This window comes from Tetrao urogallus (assembly GCF_951394365.1).
Source record: "Tetrao urogallus genome assembly, chromosome: 6".
Taxonomy (NCBI): domain Eukaryota; kingdom Metazoa; phylum Chordata; class Aves; order Galliformes; family Phasianidae; genus Tetrao; species Tetrao urogallus.
The window spans coordinates 6,095,249-6,121,264 of NC_136819.1; the positions used below are offsets into that span (position 1 = coordinate 6,095,249).

General features: G+C 39.6%; 1 protein-coding gene across 1 annotated transcript in view; it reads left to right on the forward strand.

Moving 5' to 3' along the window:
* RMDN3 (regulator of microtubule dynamics 3) overlaps positions 1-25,304 on the forward strand; it is a gene marked incomplete at its 5' end in the record, with an annotated part of 30,972 nt that extends 5,668 nt beyond the window's left edge. The window contains 9 exons of the mRNA XM_079536876.1: positions 2,620-2,887; positions 4,077-4,179; positions 5,689-5,749; positions 18,265-18,340; positions 19,095-19,172; positions 20,232-20,330; positions 21,679-21,732; positions 23,506-23,586; positions 25,094-25,304. Of these exons, the coding sequence (XP_079393002.1) occupies positions 2,620-2,887; positions 4,077-4,179; positions 5,689-5,749; positions 18,265-18,340; positions 19,095-19,172; positions 20,232-20,330; positions 21,679-21,732; positions 23,506-23,586; positions 25,094-25,147 (874 nt within the window). The 3' untranslated portion in view covers positions 25,148-25,304. The remainder of the gene's footprint in view (positions 1-2,619; positions 2,888-4,076; positions 4,180-5,688; positions 5,750-18,264; positions 18,341-19,094; positions 19,173-20,231; positions 20,331-21,678; positions 21,733-23,505; positions 23,587-25,093) is intronic.
* Positions 25,305-26,016: the final 712 nt, after the last annotated feature.

A 26,016-nucleotide genomic window follows, 5' to 3' on the forward strand; every position in this document is an offset into this window, starting at 1 on the left:
ATGTGTTTTCTTGTAGAACCTCATATATGGTTATGGCTATATGGGGTCATTGCTGTCATGATGCTATGTGACGTTAGGGGGAGTTTTCACTTGTTGCTTAAAATATGTAAGTAGGTTTAGTGTTTGGTATGAAGAATTGGTGGGTAAGGTCTCATCTGATTTGATTTAAAAAGTTTGAGTAGTGTATCGTGTCACTCTGATCCAGTTTGTCATGTATGAATAGGTATAATGTTAGCAGTGTTGTCTTCTATGGATACAACTTGAACTTTTCACTTTTTGGAAAACAAACTAAGCTTTTTAGCAGCCACTAGGAAGAAGAATAAGACTACCCTCAGCAGATACATTTCAGCCACGTATTTATTTCTGACAGTTAACATTCTTTTAATGAAGTTTGGGGGGGTGAGGGGGAGAAGTTATGTTTCAGCTTTATTTTTTAAACCATGTGGACATAAGCATCTTCTCTGATTTCATACACGATTGGCAAAAATCATTACAAGTTGTCATGAGCCTGAGGATCTTGGGCTGCTGCAGAACTTAATTTCTGTCTATTGTTTTGGCAAGGCTTTGGTCTTTTGGACTGCTTTGCTTTCTTCCACGTTCTTTTCAGTTCCAGACAATATGTTTTCATTTTCCATCAGGATGTGTGCCAGCCAGAGGCCTCAATATACAAAAGCCATTTAAGTACTTTCCTTCACTGTAAATTTCAGGAAAACAGTTGGATAACATCTAAATCCTGTAATTTTCCTAAAAACTCTGAGTTTATGAGGTTATAAAGCATTGCCTCTCTTGTAAGCTAGCAGCATCTTGTATGTGCTGTCCTGGAGAAAAAACACGTTTTTGTGTTGGAGAAAAAAAGGTCTATTGTTGCTTGTTTTTAAAGACCATATTGTATTTCAGCATGGGAAATGAAGTAAGTAAGCTGCAGTACTGAAATCTCTGCAGCCGCCAGGAAAATGCTGTAGTGAAACACCATCCCTGCTGCAGAGCCCACAGGACAGGATGGGAAATAATGAATCAGGCTAAATGTAAGCAGCAAAGAGAATTGCAGGAGTTTTTGTGAAGTGCTGAAAATGAAGTAGTCTGGGGAACTGATAGCAGCATTACTAAGAAAATACCAAGAAATCAAGCTTTTAACTCAGTTTGAAATAGACCCGCACCAGTGTCGCCTACGTGGTTGCTACAGCATCCATTAAATTCATTGCTGCCTACTTAGTCTTAAGCTTGTTGTCTTGTGTTCAGCTTTGCAGTGATAAGGCTGATTGTTACTTTATTTTTCATCTTAATTTTTCACTACAAAACTGTACTTCTTAAAATTTATGGATGAGGGTTTTTATTTACTCTCTAGCAGAGAGGGAAATGCTTGAGCAAAAGGGATGGTTCTTGGAAACTTGAAGTTTTGATAGCCAAATGTGTTTTGTTATCTGTGTGTGGCTAAATGGGTGTCACTGCTTTCTTCAGATGCAGACCCTGCTCACATATCTCTGTCTCCAGACAAGGGCAGCTTCACACACAGAGCACAGGGCTCTGTCTTGAGTTACTTGAGCTGTAGTTACTCATTACCCCCAGGCTTGGTGGCTTTTAATCCTAAACAAAGTTTTCAGTACGTGGTTTGGTCACCGTTCATTTGGTTAACAACTGCAAACATCTCCTAGAATTAAATATTTATGGGATTTGAAGTATTCTCCTTCTGAGGAGAGCCTTCTATCTGAATGTGGAAGTGCAAATTTCTGAAATCCCTGGGTAACTTGGGCTTATTCTTTGACCAAATACTCAAATAAATGTGAAGGGAGGAGAAATAATTTTAAAGAAACTTCTTAATCTATTAAATTGTTTGAGCGCTTAGTTATGTAAGCAAGCATCTTCCTGCAGCGATATCAGTCAATATGTAATGCTGTTTTAAATGTGCCCATGTGTATTTGGAGGAGCTCAGTTTTGGCCATTTTCAGAATCTCCGCTTTAAGCTTTATGGTATGTTGTTTGATTAATTTAGCAGCTAATCATTGCTCACAGGGTGCCTTTCTGTGGCTCATCTGCCATCTCCTTGCTTGACTTCTCAAGTGAAATAGTTCGGTTCTCTCCCCTCCTGTTTTGCAATGTTTCACATGTCAGTGTGAACAAGCTGCTTTGTATTTAGCATTCAGACAAGGTGGTGAAGGTACGAAATATTGCCAAAACAGCCGTTGCATTTGAAACTCCTTGAAGCAGGCAAAAAACCTCAAATTATATTTTCTACATGGATGAGTGTGCTGTATCTTTTGTTGAAGTTTGCTTTCATAATTCATACACTGAACTGAATAGTTCTGGTTCTAGTTTGTTTAATTTTATATTAAGAGACCGAAGATAAAATCATGCAGATATTATGTGGGCACTTGTGACTGAGCTGTGCGTAAATTTGGGGGGCTTTCTTTCTGTCTTTCTTCAGCTCTTTATGGTTGCGTTACGTGAGAAATAACAAATGGTGTCATTTGGGAGACTTGAATTGCACAGTACTTTCTGGGCTAAACTAAGATATATTGCTCTATTAGAAAGGGTTTTTTTGTGTGCCATCTGCGTCCCAGCATAGCATCTCCACTGACTAATTTTACAATATGTTGGTGTTTGTTTTTTTTTTTCTGAAAGGTACACCACAGCCAATGCTGAGTCTGATTATGACCGAGAGTCTGAGAAGGAGAGTGAAGAAGGGGAGGACGAACTGAGCTGTGAAACAGTGAGAACAGCAAGATGGGATTCCCTGGATCTCATCAACGAGGATGAAACGCATTTAGTCCTTGATTCCTTGCAGGATGAAGGACTGAGCCAGCTACTGCAGCAGGCAGATCACTTGCACAGTGGTGATGAGCAGGAGAAGAGAGAGGGATTCCAGCTGCTGCTGAATAATAAACTGGCGGTAAAAGTTGCCTTTTTGTATTTTCCAGCAGTGATTTGTGACTTAGCTACATAGCTGGGAAAGAGGAAATAGCATTTCTTAGCGGGGTCCAGTTCTACACAACGGCTGGGCCAGTTTCCAGTTGCCGCCTTTCTCAGGAGCAGCTTGAAACAGGCTGAAGACCAAAACTGCTCAGGCTGCAGCAGCAGACAGTTCCAGTTGCCTGTCCTGGAGTTCCACGTCTCCTCATGTCATCTCTTTCCCTTAGACAATATGTTGTGCATGTGTGAAACAACAGTATGTCGTAAGCTCAGTAAACTTCTAGAGAGCATTGATAGCACCATGTTTTTGTCACCTTAAAGCTAACGTGGTGATGTACCCTGCACTGAAATGTGACTGAATGTGACTGCAGCTGGTTCAGGCATGCCTGTGTCTGGAACTGTCATCCTCTGTTGGTGCTTTCTTAAGCCAGTGAAGGCAGCTTGTCAGGTTACCAGCCTTTTAAGCAAAACTTCTATTATTTCTGTATATAACAGGGGGAAGGTATTAAAAAAATGGTTTGTGGTGAGTTCTTATTCCAAGGAAATTCTTCTTTCCTTCCCATCAGAAGTAAATGGCAGCCCATCAGCTTCTCACATTATTTTATATGCTTCCTGTATTTACAGTGCTGTTGTAACATAAATCAGACTGTTGGGTGGCTGTGTTTCTAAGGGGTTTTGTTGTTGTTCTTGTTTTTCAAGTAAACTAGCATTTGTCAGAACACAGCTACTCCAAAATCGTGGTGTACCTATAGTACAGCATCTGGTTCAAGAATGATCCAAGAACTGAATATTTGAATGCTGGCTGACACATGGAAACAGTACTTTTAATCTGAGGTTGTTTCTTTTTTCCAGTGTTTTGAGATTAGTGGACACTGCTTAAAAAAGAATGGCCCCAATATGGCCTTCAGAGTGAAGGAGCAGTCTGCTGGAAGGCAGCAGTGATTAGACCTGTTCCTTAATTATTAATTTGGCTACTGTTTGCTCTTTTTTGGCTCTGCTTCAATTCTCATATTGAGGACTTCTAAAGTTTCAAAAAAATGTCCCTACAACTGCCAGTATGTATCCTCATTTGATTTTTTTTTATTTTTTTTTTCCTTCTCATACTCTTTGTCAGTGGCAGAATGGATAGTTTATGTGGCTGATGCATCTTATTTATGTTTTTACTGCAGTATGCAGACCAGGGAGACTTTCTTTGGCGCCTAGCCCGAGCATATAGTGACATGTATGATATCGCAGAAGACACAGAAGAGAAGAAATCATATGCATCTGATGGTAAGGAATTGCGTGCTCAAAGGCAAGGAAAGGTGCAATTCAAACCTGTGTTAAAATGTTGCTTTGTTAAAGGCAGTGTAAGTAAACCAAGGGCTTATGTAAAAGTTCGTTTGCCAAGCCTATTTCATATATATCCTGTCTGATAGTAAGGTAAGTAAGTTTATGCTGTAGTCCATTTAATTTTTTGTTGTTGACACTAGCAAGTATAACAAAAACAAAGTTTAAAATGTGTATTTCTTATTGAAGTCCATTCAATTTTATTTCTTCATTCTCCTCTGTTTCAACTGTAATTTGTGTTCAAGATTGTAGATGGGTCAGCAAAAGCAAAAAATAATCTTTTTATGTTAAAGGTGTGCAAGAAAAGATAAAATAATCTCTATCTAGTGTACAACTAACTAAATAGAATTGTTTAATGCTGTAACAATATAATTGGTTTTTTGGAGATCATTGTAGCCTTTCGCAATGTGAAATTTTAACTTCACAGAATCACAGAATCACAGAATTGTTCAGAACTTCTGTTCTGATACTTTCTTTGCTGTTTATAGGTGCTTAGTTCCCACTTTTTTTTTGAGACTGCAAGCTCTTGAAGGAAGGGGGCAAGTGTGGCAAACTAGATCAAAAGCTGTGAAATGAATCAGATTAAAACCATTGCAAACTCCTGCAAACTCCTGTTTTCTCATCACGTTGAGGAAGATATTTTCATTACATGTGAATGTACTTTCAAACATGGTGAAACCATATTGACAGGTTAACATAATTTGCTACTTAAAATTTGCATGAGCTCTTTAAGAGGTTTTGGATACTCGGTATTGCTGTGAGAGTGTGACGTTTTGTGGGGATATGGTTTCACACTGGGAGCTCAGCTCTGCTGTGTCACTCTCTGGCTCTTCCTCCTCAAGAAAAGAGGGAAAAAGTAGGATGACAAAAAATCCTGTGAGTTAAGGACAGGGAGATCACAAAGACCAGCGAGAACTCCAAGCAAATTAAAATTGCCTTTCCCCCATCCACCTTCTATGTCCTTAAAGCGGAGAAGGGGAACAGCAAATGGGTTTTGCAGTCAGTCCAGAACACCTTGTCATCCCCTGCTCCTTCATCCTCAATCTCTTCTCCTGTTCTGCCATGAGCTGCAGAACTACTGCTCAGGAGTACCTGCCCTCCTTCTGCACTGACCTTGGCTGATGCAGGGCTACTGTTTCTCCCAGTTTGTTGCTCCCACACAGCAGTTTTTGCCCTTTTTTCAATGTGATTTCTCAGAGGCATTCTAGCTGGTGGTGGGTCCCTTTAGGATCTTGCTCTTAGTTAACAAGGGGCAGCTGCTGGGCTCTGCTCACCCCTCCTACAGCTCCTGTTGCTACCAGAATCTTGTCACTTAAACCCGGTACAACAGAATGTTTTTGAGCCCAATATTATAACACTAACAAATATATAACTTTTCATGCCATTCTGTTATTGTACCCTTAGCAACTTTAAAGAAAGAAGTTGAAAAATGACTGAGTTTCTTATTTGCAGGGAAAGAAGAGCTGCAGATTGCCTTTCAGAAGTGGGATCAAAGTGCTGAGTGTCATCAGTGGTATGTAACTCTGAATTTTGTTTTTAAAAAGCAAGGGGACTGCTGTGAGCTGACCTGCATTTAAAAACTTGGAAAAAATAACAGAAAGCTCATCTGCGTTTAGTAGGAATGTGCTACTGATGCTATTTTTACCTGTTGAAAAGACACTTTTACCAGCTTTGGCTAACTGTCATAAGTACTGTCTTGATAGACAGCAGGTTTTGTTGCAGTTATAAACTTTGTTTTGCTTTGTTTTTGCCTCTTTAATTATGAATTTCTCTGTGACGAGATGAAGTTCTCTGGCAGCATGAAGGCTTCTGTGCATCTGTGCCCAGCAAGGCAGACTGGTGGTGGTGGTAGTGAAGGATGCTCTTCTGTTCGGGCTTGAAGAAATACAATGGGTTTTAGGTGAATTAATACAATGAGCTCTATTAAGTTTAGCTCCAGTGTAAATTCAGCAGGCTAAAACTGCCTTGTCTTTGGTCTGCTTATAGGCTCAGTGCACTTATTTTACAAAGGTGAAATGAATGAAAATTTGCTTTAGAAGCTTTTCAGGGAATGCTAAAATAGAATGTGGAGGACGATTTACCTAGCAGCTGGCTTTTGGGCTCCACATCTGTGTCTTTTGGCACAGAAACTCCATCAACACCACTTGGTTATTGTGCAGATCCTGGGAAAATGCGTATTTGAACATCCTGTGTGTAGAGGGGCTGCCAAAAAATGTTTGATGCAGATAAGTTGCAGTGAGCTAGTTCCTGAGTTTGAACCCTCAGTATGGTGAGGCTTGCTTTTATTTGACAAGTCCTCTGTTTCATTTGGTCCCTTTCCAGATCCCTGTAGAGTGAGATGTGTATCGTTGAAAAGCAAAGCTCACAGCCAGCTGCACAGCTGTGGGGACAGTCTTGAGAGTTACATATTAAATATGCATTATTTTTACTTTGTGTTCCTCCAACACTCTTGGGTTAATTATTGATATTTCAATCTGTTACTGATATTTCAGTAATGCTTTTCTGCACAGAGATGCTTGCCGTTTGTCAAGAGTGATGTATTTGCCTCAATCAGTTAGGCCTGTTAGCGTGGGCTCAGTGCTGTGCCAGTGTTCTTCCATTCATCTTAACTCTGGAATAAGGAGAAACATTATTCTCAAAAGATTTTTAGTCTTCTGGAAAGTGTCTAATGGCTATAGTCTGATCATGTGTGCTGCTTGTCACACCACAGAGCACTCTGGCTTTGAAGTGTGTTGAGATAACAGTAGTAGCACCATATGGCTTTCTTTGTTATATATCAATGTGTAGATTTCTTTTTTGCATGAGAAAAGATGAAATGATCTGTAATTTAACCAAGCAATATCCATGTAAATGCTCCAGCTGCTAGGATTTCAGTATGGAGGTAGGGAAGCATTGAGGTACACAAGCACAAGGAGGATGCAGAGCTGTTGTAGCAGGTCCAGGGGAATCCATGACTGACATTTAAAATAGAGCAAAAGTAAAATGAATGGTTTTCATTAGAAGCTGTTGGGTAAACAGGATGAAGAGTGTCTCTGCCAATCAACATCCATGCTCTTCTCAGATTACAGTAATTTGACAGTTGGACTCTGATCTTGGAGGTCTTTTCCAACTTCGGTGATTCTTTGCATCCTTGATTTGGAGGACGGGTTGGATTGCTGACCTCTAAATAAAAGTATTTATCATCTTGGAAATATCATGCTTTTTAACTCCTAATAATTGAATGCTGTTCTCAATTAAAGCTCTGATATGAATCAAAGGAGAGACAACATAATCAATTCCTAGCATGTTATGGGGCTTGGTGTTTTCTGCTAGGCGAACATCTTGAAAGAATCTGGTTTTGTGTGTTAATTCTTGTGGCTTTTATGTTGAGTCTTGAAGTTTCTAAGTCACTTTAGTATCTGAATTTTTGACATTTTTCAAAGCAGGGTTCTAATTCAGGATATAACATTGGTAACTGTATAATCAATGGATATCAAGATGTTACAATCACAAAATAAATAAGAGAGTTAGGCGAAGTGGACTACGATAACAAGAGAGAATAAATTGAGGGCTTACCCTTATGCTGGGCTCACTACGAAACACCAGAAGGAGGGATCTCCAGACAAGGTCCTTCCCCACTGGTAGCCAGCTCTTAAATAGGTCTAGGAGGGGTAGAGCCAGGCTCCATCCCTTCCAGCAGCACAGGTGAATTGCCTTCATCTGTGCTCCTCTGGCTGACTCATGGCTCGCCTCAGGTGATCAATCAGAGAGAGATTCAGGCCGTGACTCGGTAGTTCCCATACAGTAGCTTAGCTCTGTCATTCAGAATTGTATTGTAGCTGTAATGGGATGTTCAGTCATGTTTCTAATATAAAATGCCAGGCCTTGGGATCTGAGCACACTGCTGTGTGTTCTCTGAGTTCTCTGTACCTGTATTACAGCCTACTCTTCCCTGAACAGCTTTAGTTAAAGGGTGCACAGTTCTTGTCCTGTTGGACCTTTTTGCAAACAGAGGTAGGCCTCTGCACATCAGCTTCTTGCTGTTAATTATGGAGAACAGCTGCAGAGAGGGCTGCTGGAAAAAGGAAATAGCAGAGCAGCATGTGGGAGGCCCAGGATTTATTGGAAATGAATATGTGACTACCGTGATCAGTTGCAGGAATAATTACTTGCTGTCATGAATAGAATAGGAAATTACTCCCTTTTCAGCTCTGTCTGGGTCATGGGATGGTCACAAGCTGTTTTAATTACAGCCTCTCCTTACATTAATTAATTTTACTATGGCAAAAAATTATTGCTAATGAAATGATGCTTCATACATCCAAAGATATATCTATATCTAAAAAATGTAGGGTAAATCCTAATTCCAAAAGACACTGTAGTTTGATTTCCCTTTACTTGAGTAATGAGTAATGCTTAGAATCGAGTAAAGCTTATAATTACTTTCAGTTCACCACACTATCTGTTTAGGAAAATGTGTGTGGAATGGGGAAGGGGGGGGAGAGAGAGGAAGAGAAAGTAGATAATGATGACTTCCTTTCAGTTTGTAGTCCTTAATTCCTGCAGGCAGGAGCACAGAAATGAGTTTCCTGACAGATGATGACCATCCTCTGGTACAGATTTCATATATTCTTCACTCCTGTGACAGAAACCATCCCCTGCTTAGTTGGCTTTAAGCTTGTTAAGCAGGATAGAACATGCTCTGCATTCAATCTAATAATTGTTGGTAGCGAAGCTTATTTTTCCTCTGTCTTATGGTTATTGCAGTAATGAATGACATTTTAAAGCAATAAGGGAAGAAAGAAATGCTATGAACAAGAAGGCACTGCTGAGAGCTGGCTGAGGCAGCAGTGGTTGGAGCATGAATGGCTGCAGCCTGGGATGCTTTGTGACTGCGAGGCTTTGGCAGCATGAAAGTGCTTTCTGAATGAGAGGGAAAGCAGTAAGTGTCTGGGACTGTCTGAGCTAACCTTGGGATCTGCCCAAATGCAGAGGAGAAGCCTTGCATGGATCTCCTGGGTCTTCTCAACATTATATTTGGTACAAAGCTGCTTTTGTGGTTGTTTGCTCTTGGAACCCAGCTGGTCCCAAAAGAGCCATCTCTGCAGAGCTGGCTGAAAGAGAGCTGAGATCTGATGAGTGCAGCACGGATGAGTCAGCTTGTGCACAGCAGGATTGATCTCTGGCTGTGTTTTCCTTGCAGGCACCATTCTGGAATACAGAAACATGTAAGGGTTGTTCTGAGTGTCCGACATATGTAGTGCCTTTAGAATGGGCTCACATGAGAGCTGATGAATGCTTTACCAAGTGTTCTTATGCCCGTGTACTCCTGTCGTGGTATTATCTCATTCTTATTTTTTGATACCGACATAAATATAATTCTTTTGCTGTAATTGTAAAAGATCTCTGATTACAGAATCATAGAATCATTAAGGTTGAAAAAGACTTTCAGGATCATCACCACTACGTCCAGCCATCTAACCATGCCCATTAAACCATGTCTCACCATGATCAGGTAGATACGATACCCAATTAAATAATTTGCATAATAAATACATTTCAGCTCATGAGTAGGAGAACAGCACAGACTTGTAGGTTTGTTCTTGCTTGCTATCAGATGGATGGAGATAGATTGTTTTACAAACCCATGCATTTTGCTGCTTAGACATAAGTGTGTGACATCCTCATGAATGAAGTGAGAGAAAAGCTTAATCATTGTTAGAATCCCCTACCCATTTTGGCATGTGTTTGTAGTGCAACTTCAAGCACCTAACAGCAGCCTTAAAGTTCAAGATCAGGATTTAAGTCTTTGTGGATTGCTGTCCAGAACTGATTCATTTTGAGCTGTGCCTCAATTTTGGGCTGAGCTTTTCTTGTGTTGCCCAGGTGGTTTAAAAAGGGGATTCTTTCAGTTAGGGACAGAACAGAATACAGCAAACAGGAATAGGCAAGGTATTTCAGCATACACAGGAAGAAGAATAGCATGCAGTAAGAGCACCTGATGGCGTTCCCCATTTTCAGGAAGGTCCTTCCCTTCTACAAGGCTGTCAGCATCCTGAGTGTCTCTGTGTCCTGAGCCCTGGAGATGCTAGGGCTGATGAAGAAGAGCCAGGGAAGAGGAAAGCTGTGAAAACTATGGGCATGAACAGAGGGATAATTTCAGCAGGGATAATTTTCTTCCTTTTTTTCACTCCTTTTGGAGACAGTGAAGTAAGTTCACATTTACAGTGTGTGGGTTGCTTTTTATCTGTTAGACAAGAAAAAGGAGATGTCTTGTTTAAACTGAAACAAAGGCTGTTGGCTACAAATTGCCCCCAACATGTTCCCTTTTCTTTTTTTTTTTCCCATCTCTTGAGGGACACTTATAATGAAAGTGGTGCAAAGGGAAGTGTGTAGCATGGAAATAATTTTGAGTTTCTGTACCCTGTTCCCATGAAAAATTTAGCCACTGTTACTTCTCTAGAATGTAATCCTTTGTTCCATGCTTGCTGCTGGAGAGCAGCAGGTGATGTTAATGAAATTTTCAAGTATTAGTCATATTTCTGATGAATCCTGAAATTGCAGAAGTAGGGAGATTGTTTGGAAATAATAACTGAGTTCCATTTTGTTGTGTACTGTTTCATTTGCATTTAGGTCTTCTAGATGAGAGCTTTTAAACTGTACATCTACTGAGATGTGGTTTTGATGTGTCAGCAACAATGTTATCTCTATTATGTTTAAATATATGGTTCTGAATATAAAAGCTGTAATTTCTAATTGTGCTTAATACTTGCTTTGAACTTCATTGGGATAGAAGGGAGAATAGTCCTAAATGTCCTAATAGTCCTAAATCCTAAACTATGCTTATGTTCACTAGGTCTCTTCTTAGGTTGCAACTTTCTTTAAGAGAAGAAGATCAACTAATTTGGGCTGTTCCACTAAATGTGTTATGTTTGTCTTTCCATCTTGTTTCTACCTTTTTAGCAGGAATTCTGAGCAGTTGAACCAAGTAGTCTTGGTTCCTTCTTAAGATTTCTGAATTGCCCTTTTTTGAGGGCTTGATTCCAACTCATCAGAGCACTTAAAGAAGAGCTATGTTATTACTACCAAACCTGTTGCTGCCCTTTCTTGGCTGCTGGTCTTCTCTATTTGAAAAGCTTTTAGGCACACAAAGTGACTGACATTTGAGTATGAGTTCTGAGAAATGAGGTCTTAACAGCATGGGTATGTCAATAGAAATCCCTCATAGCAAAACTGGTGGTGCTACAAACCTGGGAAACAGCTTATGCACTACGGAAGACTTTGTTCTGAAGCTCTTCTCATCGGTGTTGATGAAGATGACACCTTCCTTGAAAGCAACAGTAGATCCTGCAGTAAGTCATTATGATAGAAATATATTGCCAAGATATGTGCCAGGCTCTTTCAAAGTAGTTCTTGGGGAAAACTTTTTCCACTAAAACCAGAGGTTTAAATGAGCACAAAGTCACCATAAAAATGATACATTACATGGAATAATTACCATTTGTATCTTCAGGCTTTGCTGAGAATGAACACATACTGTTCTGCAAACACACATGGTTCATTCCTAGCACTTCCTGAGGCAGACTAGAGATCTTTTAGATGAAACCAACTTGGAAATCAAACAGAACTGAAGACATGCTTTGTATTCCAGCTTCGGTAACTAATAAAGGCTTCAATCTTTTCTAGGATTAAGGAAAAATTGATTGGGGTATGGGTAGGAAAAGGGGGCATTTCAGCCTTTCTCTTTTGTGACAGTGATCAGGTTTGACTTAAATCACAAATGAAGATTAGTTTTGGTTATAGCCAGCTAACTGTATAGACTCCTTACTTAATGTAATTAGCCAGGATTACTTGCTCTCCAGATATTGAAAAAAAAATTAACATGTGGAACTATTTGTAAGAGAATAGAATAGTTGGTCTACTTGCCATAACATTTGAGTTTGGCAGTGTTGTGCCAGCTTTCTGTTCCTGTAGTTTTGTGGACTCCATCCATCTGATTGTCTTTTTCTTTTTGTTTATTACTCAAATATCACAGAATCACAGAATTGTAGGGGTTGGAAGGGACCTCCAGAGATCATCGAGTCCAACCCCCCGTGTGCATACCACTTGAGCTGAGGCATTCTAGTACAGCATCATATTATTATCTTGGGCTACTTATGGTCTACTGTTCTTAATTTGATTCTCTGCTACCACCCACCCATTACTAGATGAATCTTCAAACATAGGCTGACCTGCCATCTATTTAAATTTAATCTGTTACATTATCCAGCTTCATGAAGTTATTTAACAGTGACAGCACTGATGTCAGGGGAATCTTTTGCTGCACCATTCAATATCTATTAATTCAGTCAGTCTCAGAAGAAGTTGATCATGTAAAATTGGGATAAAGGAGACCCAGGTAATTTATTCACTCCAAAACAAAAACCATGTGCTTTCTGATGAATATCTTCCAAAGCAGATTAGGTGGACCTCCAGCAGTGAGGCTCCCACACTAACCCTTTGATGAAGCACAGATCACCTCTGCATATGGTTATTCTCATATTCTTTGTTTGCCAGTGATAATGCCTGTAGTTTTTCAGAATTGTAAAGTTTTAATGACCACAGGTATGTGAATATGAGATATCTTTTTCAACATTTAGTCTTTGTTTAACACCATTTCCTCCCAGTCTGTCAGCCTTCATTCTCTATGACATATGCTGTTGCGGGGTGATTTGTGTTTGGCTTTTTTAGTTTGGGTTTCTTTTAGGGGTTTATTTCTTGTTATTTTCCAAGAAATTTCTGTGTCTCAAGCCCAGGTTGTTCAAAGTTTTTTTTTTTTTACTTTTCCTATATAAAGCTAGAAGTTTTGCTTCCACAGTAGTCCCAAACCAACCTGTCAGGGTATGAATGTTGCATGTTAAAGAAAGCATAGAATAGGTAAGGTACATAATTAACCATATCAACAGATAGCAGAGAATCTCTGTGAAATTAAATTCTGTGTTGAAGTACATAGAAAATATATATCATTAATTGACTCAGATTGTCATACACAAGTTTGTGAATTACTTGATAAGGATATGGCTATGTTCCAGAGCACTGAAAACAGAAAAACAAGTCTCAGTTTGGCATCAGTAGAGTAGGGTTTGGAGTATATTAACAGCAAAACCATTGTATGGACATTACCATGAAGTACTGAAATTGAACGTCCTTGTACAGGAGCATGGGAAAGATTTCAGTAAGTAATAGTAACTTCAAAAGAAACAGAATGACTACAGAAAAATTTGAGTACAGGAAGGGAGCTAGCAGTAAAGTGCTTATAGATAATTCAGAGCTTGTTTAAAGACTGTTTTGAAGATTTAATGTAAATATAGGCTACTCATTAATAAAAATAAAAGAAGCCTTTAATCATGGTACTTGTAAAATTTCCTTTAGACGTCAGAGGAGGCTATGGAAACTACAAGACGACATCCTCAGAGTTCTGTGCAGTAGAATGGCTCAAACTAAAGCTAAGCCAAAACTGGCTTTTGAAAGTTGCGGAAAAATGTCATTGCATGCAGTGACTATGTAAAAAGTATTTTTAGACTTCATCAAATGCAGGAAACAAAGCATCAGTGGCAGGAAACAGGTTTTAGCGCACATTTCTTCAGAATAACTCACTTTAGTAGAGGACAGTTCAGACAAGCTGTATGGATTTGATGTTCAGTTACCTCAGTCAAAGTGATGATGCTAGGCAAGACCAAGATGCCATCTGGAATATTTTTGTTGACACTTCCTCACTTAACACCTGTAGCTCTGATGGCTTATGATGCTGAAGTCTTAATTGCAATGTAAAACCAGGTCTGTAGGAAGTCCATCTTTTCCTGGAAGAATATGATCCTCAACAACGTGAACAGGAGGAGCTGCTGCAAGATGTTTCTATGTTTCTCCTACAACTTTTTTTTTGCTAGGTTTGGTTTTTAATTTTAGGGATAGTGTCTTAAAATGACTCACCCAAGAAGATCTACACTAACAGAGCAGTGTCTTAGGCTGTGGCTCTAGTGGTGTTCAGAGGTAGGGTTTGATCAAGAAAAACTTTGTGTCATTCATTATGAAGCAGTCATCTGGCTATGAATGCCTACAATTCATGGGAAATCAAGGTAGCTACTGCTAGTATTAGTTCCAGAGTATTAAATATTTCATATAATATGAGCTTGCCATCCCCACAGAGTCTGCAGCATGTATGAAGGTCTTTGGGATATAGACATAAAGAGGAATTCCTTTGGAAAGGAAATGTTGTGCTTCAGAAGCACAGATCCAAAGGACAGAGTGCAGAACCTGTGTGGATAAAGCAAACAGTTTTATTACAGGCAGAAAACTCTGTACTATAAAACAACATACGTGCATATGCATGAAAAGATTTTTCGTCCACTAACTATTCAGAAAGTGGCAGAATACCATGCACGGTGACCCATGTGGGTCAGTCAAAGGGTAAAATGTTTTAATATCTCAAAGTTTGGTGTGGCCCCAAAGGAAAAAGCAAGCTTTTCATCTAAATTGGCTTTTAAAACTGTATTTGGTTCTGGAAGATACAGGGTGGATATCATGGGCTAGGTATGTTTTATTTCATACATCATCTGGAAGGAACATTTATGGACTTTTGTTGCATTGTGGAAATGGTATTGAGTGCATCTTTCACATCAGATATACTTTAACTTCTGAGATTAATGCAGACAGCAGCCTTTAAATACATCTGTTGCATAGAATCAAGTTCATGTCTGTGGACAGCAGACAGTTCTCTGAATTTATAAATGAAATGTTTTCAAAGGAGTAGTGGAACGCATTCTGAGAAGTGTTTCTATATACAACCTTGATTTTATGCATCAAGAGTTTATGTAACTACATAAAATCAATTCTATATACTTATATATGTGTCTAGGTCATACAGTTTAAAGCAGCGAGTCAGAACAGGGATGAAGCTGGTGTTCATCACTCTGTTCTGTGGTGTGATTCCCAACTGTGAGAATGCACTTTTTTTTTTTTTTAATTTCTATGGAAAATTGAGACAATAGTAAATTAGTCTTGCTCTAATCCAGAGCAATTTATTGTGCTTAAACTTGCAGTGTATACGCCAGTATCACCGAGTGCTTTATTTAAACCATCCATGCTCTAGAGTGCTGCTGAGTATGTTGGAATGGGAAACAAGGCAGCATAATTAGTGCTATGTGAATTTACAGCTCAGCCTACTCTCCAGCTCTCTGGACAAGCTTCTTATTTTTTCCTTTAATCTTGTCTCCCCTTGTTTTGAAGTTTAGGAAAGCCTGATTTCAACCCCTTAGCTCTGTATGGCCATTAGTGACAAATGCTCATTAATTTAAGGTTAAGTTTCTGGGAATTTTGCTGTTTCTCCCAAGGTACTGAATCCCAAAATTAATAAACATTTGAATTTCTGGTGTGTTTCATTGCACAACTACATGGTAGTTGTCTCACTTCTTTACAAGTGAAGAGGCTCAGTGCACAGGTAGGTAAAAAACTGGTAAAACTCATAAAATATTGCCAAAACTTCTCAATTTGATATAAAAAAAAACTTGAAGCTCTGCTCCTCTCAATTATTTACTTGATTAGGAAGGGATTTATTCTTTCTGTCTTTTAATCTGACTCTTGTTGATGAAAGTTGAGCTCTGACCTAAGGTTTTCATCTCTTTGCCTTGTGTGTGATGAAATCTCTCTCTTGATTTACTGTCAGTGTTGTTTGAATAACGCCAAACAGATTTATGGGCTAGCATTGATATTTTCAGCTCACAGCTTGTGCTGGTTGACTAGCAGAATAATCTAGCTCATTGGTTTGTTGGGTATTGCAATGTAAAGTTAGTTGAGTATTTGTGAAGTAAAACTTGATCTGAATAAAATGCAAAGGCTTCCATGTCCCCATGCTGTTGTCAGCTGGCCAATTCAATTTACTTCTTGTCTTATTCAAAAGGAGGCACCAGCAGACTTAACTAGTGAGTCTTTGAAACTGTTTGAAGAGATAAGAGCTGTATTTGGGTTGGCAAGCCACCCTGGCCATGAGGCTGTTGGTGCTGGGCTGTGTATTTTGTTTTCAGAAGCCAAAAGTCCTGCTTTCAAATGGAGGTCAGCCAGAGTGCAGCATTGGAAATAAAGCTCCATCAAAGCTGTGTGTTCTGAGCCTGGGGATTTGAGAAGGAAGAACAAGCAGGTTCTCATCTGGGGATGTATTCTCTCCTGCTGCACAGAGTTTATTTTCTAATGAATGGGGAAATCCTTACAGAGCTGAGAGTTCTATGGGAACTTGTGGCTTGACCTTAATGAGTAGTTCTGGTTAATAGTTAGTCCAGCAAGTCTCATAATGCAGGGTTTAAGTAACTTCTGAGACATTGATCCTTGTAGTTATCAAATGTTTACAAGTGATGAAATCCCCAGTCCGAACTCATTATTCTTAATCTATCCTATTATTGTTAGCCTTTGTGCAACTTGGTAGTGTCTCATGTGGCAATTCATCTGAAGACATTTCACAAAAGAGATTAAAATAAATAGTTCTGAAGAACAGGCCAAGCTAAACAAACAGAAGAGGGAAGAGCAGGAAGCCATCCTGGTGCTGCAGAGAGGGAGAGGAAGGGAAGCTAAAGACCTCAAGAAATCTCGGATCAGAGTTTCATATGTAGAAACCACCACCATGCTCTGGATCTTGAGGCACAAATTAGAAAAGAATGTTCATGCTAAGGCTGCTCTTCCTGGGACTGCAATAAAAGACCAATTCATAGAATCATAGAATGTCCTAGGTGGGAAGGGACCTTAACAAAATAGTTCCAACCCTCCGGCCATGGACAGTGTTGCCACTCACAAGGTCAAGTTGCCCATGGCCTCATCCAGCCTGGCCAGCGATGGATCAACCATAGCTTCTCTGGGCAACCTGTTCCAGTTCAGCTATCTCTTGCTTTATTTCTTACCTCTTGTTTCATGACAGGTCTGCTGTTAACTGCTTATTTTACTAACATTTCAATGGTCTGCTTAAAAAAATAAAAATGTGATATTTATTTTTACTTGACAAACAAGTATTGCGCCACTTGATGTTGGTATGCTGGTTGTTGGAGAGGTCAGGTGAGGCTCCCTTCATCCCATTGGATTTATGGGAACAGACTTGTAAGGCTTGCCCTGGGGAGGAAGGGAGTGGTATAAAGAAAGATTATACAGAGTTTTACGTTGTATTTAATGTACATATCCAGAAGACTTAAATAGTATGGCTAGAGGAACCATATTGAGCTGGGACCCTGGAGGGTATAATGAAGAGACAGAGGATCGGGCAGTATGAGCAGGGCTGCGGATATGGCAAAAGAAGTCACAAAGGAGATGAAATTGCATCTTTCTTCTATATTCAGCTTTATTTTTGAGTCTCTGAACCAATTTCAGGGAAGAGCAGTGTGTGAGAAGGTGAGATGGGAGAGTGTAAATCCATGGGTAATCAGCTTCCCTGCTTTAACTGCTACAAAATAACTGCTTATGCTAGCTTTGAATTGTAGCGTCTCTTGTTAGAGAAAACTAAATTGCCTTGAGCTTGCAGCACTCAAACGATGTTATTTTGTTTCCCAAATTCAGTGGTTGCTCAGGCTGCAAGACATAGGTAGGTTGTCACAGTATTTTCCCTCCTAGTAGGCATCCTAGCCTAGCTAGGATAGCTAGCATGCTATGGATTTGCTGTTGTGTAAGGGAGATGCCTGTGCATCTTAGAGCTAATTAGAGCTTTTTGCAATTCTGGCTCCTGCTTCAGTAGGATTTGCTCTTCAGCATTCTATATTTTCACACAATTCATTGCTGAGTAAGGAAATTTAGGGTGTAGAAGTGCACTGGAAGACTTTCCACGGTCAGTGCAATGAACAAAAGCTACTCCTGCTCAGTTGCTGACATCCTTGGAGCTACTGCCTTCCTATGCAAAAAGTGCTTGCTGCATAGGTCCCCTCCCTGTAGAATATGTGAAGCTTAAATGTGCTCTTATCTTCAGAAGGAAGATACATGCAGAATGTAGATGTATATTTAAAACTGCCAGTTTAGTTTCATACAGATGCCTTCTTTATGCAGGTATGCCATTCTCTGTGGGCAGCTAGCAGAACATGAGAGCATCCAGAAGCGCATTCAAACTGGATATATTTTTAAGGTGAGTGAAAGGAGCATGCTGGCTTGTGTGTGTGTTACGCAGTACTTCTGTAGTAGGGTAAGTTAGGAAGACAGTTCCAGCTTTTAGCAGTGGAGTTGTAGGTCTCAAAGGGATGCTTTTAAGGGGTGGTTTGGATGAGGAAGGTGATTCCAGCAAGAGGTGCTGAGGCTGACTGGTTTCACTCTGCATTTGTGCACACTGTAAAGTCAGAAAAAAGATGAAGAATAAAAGTCTTGCAAGTAAAATACAATCCCAGTGAGAACTTTAGATGTGAAATTATCATATGGTAATAAGATACCAACTTTTCCTGCCTGCTTGCACCCTCCAGTAAGTACCAAATAATGAATTTTCAAAGGTGGCTCATCTGCTTCAGCTTCTTTATTTGCCTTTCAGCCAAAACTGGGATGTTGCAGGGAAAGGAGATGCACCAGTTGCTGCAGAACTGGCCACATAAAATTAGTGAGTTGGCAGCTGTTCACATAACCACTAATTTGGTTATGTCAGGTTAGGAAAAGGAGGTAGAATAAAGTGAAGGGCAGCTTCTTTTTTTTGCATGCAGTAATTCTTTTTTCTGATAAAATGCTCATTTGGGGTTCATTGAAACATTTTAAAGAAAATTTGGAATCTCTTGGTCGCTGTAGTTTTCCTGATCGCTGACAAATTGTGGGCTTATTCCTTTCCTCTTTCCATACATGCTCATCTGCTCTTGGCTTCTAACAAGAACGTAATGTGTGTTGGTGATAATTTTCCATAGGAACACATTGATAAAGCGATTGCTCTGAAACCTGAGGATCCAAAGTCTTACTACCTTTTGGGCAGGTGGTGTTACCAGGTAAAACAGCTTGTTAATATTGATTACTTACTTCTTCCCTGGAATTTACTTCCTTGTTTGAGTGAAAGCTAGGTGGATTGAAGCCTTAACCAATGAACACAAGGGGTTCCAGCCTTCATATTTTAGTCTCTGCAGGTGGCATGGGAAGTGACATGGCAAGGAATGGACTGAGAAAAGCACTAGCTGCAGACTAGCTTACTGTTTGCCCTCCTTTACTCCGTAAAAACAAACCACCTTTAAACACACATGGATGTGATCCAATGACATTTTGAGGCTGGCAAGAGCTTCTGTACAACTCTATAATTCTTTGCACGTGGTTCCTCTGCTACCCAAGTATTGGCGGTGTTAGAATTGTGCAGGCTGCTTTATATTTCCTGACAAGGAAAAGCTTGGAGTCAAATGCCATAAGTCAGATTTAGTGTCTATAAAAAGAAATAATGGCTTGCAGTAACTATCTACTTTTCTCTTTATGCAGTTTGAAAGTGCTTTGCTGCTGTCAGAAATGAAGTTAAATCACAGAGATTATAGCCAAGATAATTGACTTGGTTAATTACAGGGGAGCAACAAACTCAGCCAGTGAAAGCTCTTCACTCTGTTCAGAACTTCCTGCTCAGCCTTCCTGCTCTCACAGCTGCAGAAGCTGAGAAACAGAGGCAGATCCAAGTAGAAGGGAGACAGGAGGGCTGCATATGTGCCTTTGATCTGATACATAGGTGAAAACTGCCAGGAGCTGGTGTGGTTGCACTGAGTAACTTTAGGATTTCAGACCACCCACACAGTTGCCCTGCTGCAATATTGAGTTGTAGAGACAAATCCTGTATTTAACATTATGCATATGGCAGCTGATGGATGAAACTGCAGGAGGTGACTAGCAGTATAGAACAAAGAAAAGCGAATCAGGTTTAAATCCATAGCTGGATTTGGGTGCTTGACCAGAATCTGCTGGTACTACCAAGATTTTTGGCCGTCTCCCAGGTGCCTGAAGCAGCTACAAGAAACCAGATAATTTACTGTCTTTGCATACATGGGTTTGATGGTTTCGTCTTGCTCTCTCTGTAGGTTTTCCACCTGGGATGGCTCGAAAAAAAGACTGCTTCTGCTTTGTTTGAGACCCCTCCTACAGCCACTGTACAGGATGCACTGCAAAACTTCTTAAAGGTACTGTAATCTGACACTCAGGGGAATCCCTAACAAATGCACACTGACAAGTGTAACCACAAGCATGGATTTGAGTACTTGTGTTCTGCTTAGCTCATTGCTCTCCAAGTGCTTCATGATATCTCTCTATTGACTAGAACCTGAAGAGGAAAAACTGGTGGAAGCAGAAAGGTAGGAGCCTCTATTATAAAACAGCCAGATGGAAGAACATGATTTTCAAGAGCTCAGAACTAGATCCAGAGAATTCCACATATTTTCAGAGGGTTTTGGTTTTCCTTTTCAATACTGCAAAAGCTGATGAATTCATTTCTTAGTGTTAAGTGCATGTGGCCTGTGCTCTTTTCATGATCTTGTAAGATCTGTTTATGCTTATGCCTGGGAACACTTGCATAGGTAGTCAGAATGTTTTGTCACTTTAATTTTCCTCATAATATTTTAATAAAGGCCTCTGATTAGATTGTCCAGATTTTTGAACACAAGTTTTTAAGCTTTCAAAGTCAGATATGTTTTTTTTTTAACATACATACACCTCTGATGAAATGTTGCAGAAACAAATTGCCCTACCACTATATAACTCATAGGCCAGCAGTTCTGCAAAGTGTTAGGGTTTGTCAGATTTTATCAATTTCTTGTCATTTTGCCTAAATGTTAAGGGTAAGTTTGTGGTAGGTAGGTGTCTGCCCTAGGCAGTCTGCTTTTCAGCATAATTTTAGTCAAAATGATTAAATCATTCCACAGCAAAGTTTGAAGCAAAGTGTGTTCTTTCTTCTCAATAGAGAAAAAAGCTACTTCTTCCTTTGATGAGTTAGAGTGGCTCAGTGGTTTGAAACAGGAATTTGGATTTTTCTGAGCTTTTACCTTTGGTCACACCGTGAAGAAGTGCACTTCCCATATGCTCAGCAGAGTCCATTTCAGCATTCAGCCACAGTTAGCAAGTTCCAGGGGAATGGAAATCATCTCAAGAATTGCAGCTCTGGGTTACTCACAAGCTGAGCTAGGTCTAAAACCAGACAACATAATTAAGAAGAGGAACACTGTCTGTACTGAGTTCTCATTGCTTGCTCTGATAGCCAGTTTCTGATGTCTTGATTGCATGCACTGTGAAATTTGAATATAAATAGAACACAGGGTGTGCTACAAAGGGTTTGTTTGCAGTGGAACAGGGAAAGTATGAGGGCTTTTACTAATGCAGCCAGTCTAGCCTATGATAAGTGATGTATGGACTTGAAAAAGTGGGGCTTCCTCATCTAATAAAGAGATGGAAAAAATTGAAACAGCTTTCAAACTGTTCTTTGCATATCCTCATATTTGCTTTTCTCTGCCTGACCCTTTCTCTCTGCTGTTCTAGGTTGAAGAGCTAAGTCCAGGATTTTCCAAAGCAGTAAGAGTGTACATTGCCAAGGTAACCTGTCACTTTATTGAGTACAGTTACATGCTCCTGGGATAAGAAATATTCATGTTAAAAAATACACATGCATCTTTGGATGGATTGTTGTACACGAACTTAAATTACTCCATGTAGAAGCAAGATTTTATAAGTTTTGGATTTATGTGATGTATACAGGAAGTGCATCATGAGGAAGAAGTAAAGTATTAAATGCATATCTGTGTTACCAATAAACCTATGTACAGAATTTATTTCATAGTGTCTTGTTAAAGAAAAACAAAGGCGACCAAAGAGGAGAACTCTGTAGGAGATGTGGTGGCCTTCACGCCAGCTGGATCATACACTCATCATATCTGCTCAGTGATGAGACTTTGTAAATTAAGTGATGTATATGTAAATCAGCAAGCCTTTTGTTTCTGACAGCTTATGCACACTGGTGAATATGCTCTTGATTGCATCTTGCTCTGTTTGTAAATACGGCCAGCAGTCATGCAAATTCAAAGTCACTCCCTGAATGTCTTGTAAAGAATTGGAACTTATTTTCAGGGAAGCTGCAGCAGCAGCAAATTCTTGCAAATCATGACCTGATGAATTTTCAGAGTTGATGTAAAAAAATCTGGATTTCACAGTGGCTAAATTATAACCTGAATGAGCCAATACATTATTACTGGGCTCATAGTTCACCACATGTCTGGCAGATGTGGCTGAGCTTCAGAAGTACTCTGCAAATCAGCACAGAAGTTAATAGGAGTACTTAAACGTTTTTGGTTTTGTTTATTGCTATTTTACTCAGTCCCATATTTGGTCATTTTGGATCACATCCTTCATCATAAAATTCTAATAGTTCAATTTGTATCTCCTTAATTTTCCAGGAAATAGTGCTCTAATGGGTCAGACTTCAAAAGAATAAAGAATTGAGATTTATAGTCACCTAATGATAGTTTTAACTGATGCTTAGGGGCGTGGGACTCCTGAAGGCTCCAAGGATGTCCATGGCACCATCTGTTTTGAATTCAAGAGGTGCAACAATGTGACTGTTTGCAGAGCAGAGAGTTCTCTTTCAGAACTGAAAGAGGAAAATCACCAAGATGCACATACCTTGTTGTCACGATCCTAAAGGAATGCTGGCTTTTTGAGGCAATTGCAACAATGATTAGCTGCTGCCTTTTAGCATCATCATTTTTAGCTTCCTTCTAGCATGCTTATTTTGCAGTCCTCCATTGCCTCCATGACTCTCTAGGCACCAGAGCCTTTTGTGTTACTTAGAACTGTCTGTTTCTGTGCTGCTTGAGAAGTTCACGATGAAAGATAGGAAACCGCAGAGACCTGTAAAGATGAGATGTTACAGTGCTTGCACTTGGACCTGATTTTCAAAGGCCTGGAGAGTTAAAGCTTCATCAGATGATATGCTGCCGGTGTTGAGATTTTATGATGAAAGCAGCATGAGGAATGGTGGCTGTGGAAGTGGAAATAAAAATGGTGGAAGATGCTGAAGATCACAGGGAGACCTTAAAATCTTTTGCCAAAAAGATCTCCTTGTCCAAAACATTAAAAAAAAAAAAAAAAAAAAAAGAAAGAAAAAAAAGAAAAGAAAAAAAAGAAAAATCTAATATTCCATATCTTGATGGTGATTATCAAGCCTGAAGCTATTCTGTGTAAATGCCTAAAGGAGAAATAATCCTTTTTTATCAGTTGTCAGGTTACAAAATTGCTCAGTTACTTTCTGCTGCCTGTTTCATCTTTTGTTCTCCCTGTTTAACTCTCCTCACGTTGTCATTTTTCCTTCAGTGCTACAAGGACCTGGGGAACAACTCTGCAGCTCTTCTCTGGACGAACCTTGCTTCAGAACTGCTAGTTAACACAAAAGAGGTATAGGATTATTTTCCAAGAAAGAAAAGAAACCAAAACTAATTTAATGTTGTATGCTTTTGACCCTTCAAATCAAATATGGTTATGTAAAATTCTCTGCATATATATTATGTGGCAAAATTAATCATAGGGAAATTTTTCTAAAATCCCAGTCATTTAACTTAAGGTCAAGACTTTCTCTGGCAGTCTGACTTGGCATGTGTGTTCATTGGGCTGATCAATATTATAGGCTGCATTTGCATTAAGGTGTTAATTGCTAAAGGTAAGCTGAATGGTTTCAATTTAAGACTTTTGATTTTTAATTTAAGCTCTTAATGAAGTATTTTAGGCACTCTGTGAGTTAGATCCAATGAACTGAAGGATGTAGACATTTTTGCACCTGAGTCATCTAGTAGTTCCTATCTGTTGCTTTTAAAGCTTTTGGTGCCAGGTTGGCTTCTAAGCTCCTCCAAGCTGGATCAGATCAGTAGTCTGTGTGTGCTGCTCAGCATTTTTTTCTATCTAGGATATTTTAGCTCTTCCATTGCTTTCACAGGGTTTCAGAGAGCAGATTGTACTGCATTTCAGAAAGTGCCATGTGGTTGTGTTTTCCATCTGGGAGCTCTTTTCCACTTTTTTTTTCCTTTGCGCTTTTTCTGTTAAGCTGAAACTGTATAGAAGATGCCATCAAATTAGTACCAGGTAGAAAATACATAAAAGCAGATATCAATCTGTTGTTCTTTGCGTTGTGGAGAAAAATGCAGTGAAGTGACCAGAATCCTCCTGATCTCATGCTTTCAGCGTTAGTCTGACGGAATCCTGGATGTAAGGCAGAAGTATATGCCAAATTTTCCTGCCACTGTGTTTCTAAGGCTTCTGGGTTGCTGTAGCAAAAGTATTGTGCTGAAATTCACAGCACAGGTGTGCAATAGATCTTGGCCCACCATCTATCAGTGCTGACTTGCCTGTGCTACCACCTGCAGGGCACTGGCTAGTACTGCTGCTGGGAAACCAGTGCAGCAAGCAGAAAAAATATCCCTTCTTCCAGAAGGAAATATCCCAGCTCTGCCAGATGAGGAGCCTCCTCACCATCTGCGTCTTAGAAATCATGCCAGACAGAGTTGGAATGGTATATCAGATAAATAGAGGATTTTTTTTCTCTTTATATGTTGGAGGCGTAAGGTGTTGTTTCATCCCAAAGAGGCAAATAATTTCCATCAGACTGAGAAGAGTAAAAAAAAAAAAAAAGGGGGGGGGCATTTGACCAGAGTAGGAGAGTCCTCAAGGGAGCAAAGGTTTGAAATCCGCTGCTCTGGTTTTCAGTTTTCTCAAAAGGAAGCATGAGAGAAAATCTCTTTAATATTTGGAGAATTTTAATAGGCTGCTGAGAGACAAGTATGAAAAGAGGAAAAACACAAGGCTAGACTATACTTAAAATCTGGTGTGGGGCTTGAGAAGAGAAGAGGAATTATCTTTTTTAACTATATTGAATTAGCCTGTGTATTAATGCCTTGTATTGCATTTCCAGGATTCAGAAGCTGAGAGAGAACTTGAGAAGATGCGATCAGCCTTGGAAGAATAAGAGCAGAAGAGCTCATTCCACTCAACACTGCACAGACAATAAAATTCCATTGAAAGGGGTTTCATGATTCTAGCAAGTTTGGTTGCACAGCATGGATAAGCCAGAGGAGCTGCCAGGAGGACACACTCAACAGTCTCATCAGCACTTCCAGGGAAGCTTCTCGGTGGGATTTAATGAGATAAAATCTTGTGTTATTTTCCTATTGAGAGCACAACATATGTTTGCTCGCTTTTAAAATTCCTTAAAAAAAAAAAAGAAAAAAAAAGGCCAAGTAGTCAAAAAATCAACCAGATATTAGCATGTAGGAGTATATATATGTACACACACGTGTGTGTATGATACCTGAGTTTCAGGTCTGCTTGCTGATGAGCTTCCTGGGGAAGTCCTCAGCAGATAGTTTTCTCTAATTTGACTGTTTTCTCTTTTCCTTTCTAAAACATCCTCGTTGAATCAATTGAAATAACTGATTGCACCTTTGCATAGATGTCCTGCGGAGAGAAAGGTGAGAGCCAGTGGGCATTGTGAGGCTGATTTTTAGTAACCTGATGCACTGCAGGTTGTGGGAGTTCCTCACTTCCTTCAGTCTCTTGTTTCAAATGGACACTGACACAATGGCTTGAGGAAAGGCCACTGCACAAAAAAGACTACATTGACTTAAAATAAGTGAGTTGCTGTGAAAAAACTGATGGTGATGTCCAAAATACAGTCCTGTTGGTCCTGTCTGGTTATACCTAAACTACCTTCCTGGTTTTCTGTTGAGGAGAAACCAGCACTGCTTGTTGCAGTGAGAAAATACTGAGGAACCAAGAAGATCTTATTCACAAGAAAAGCTTTATTTTTATGAAGTGCACGTCAGAACAGCAAGTAAT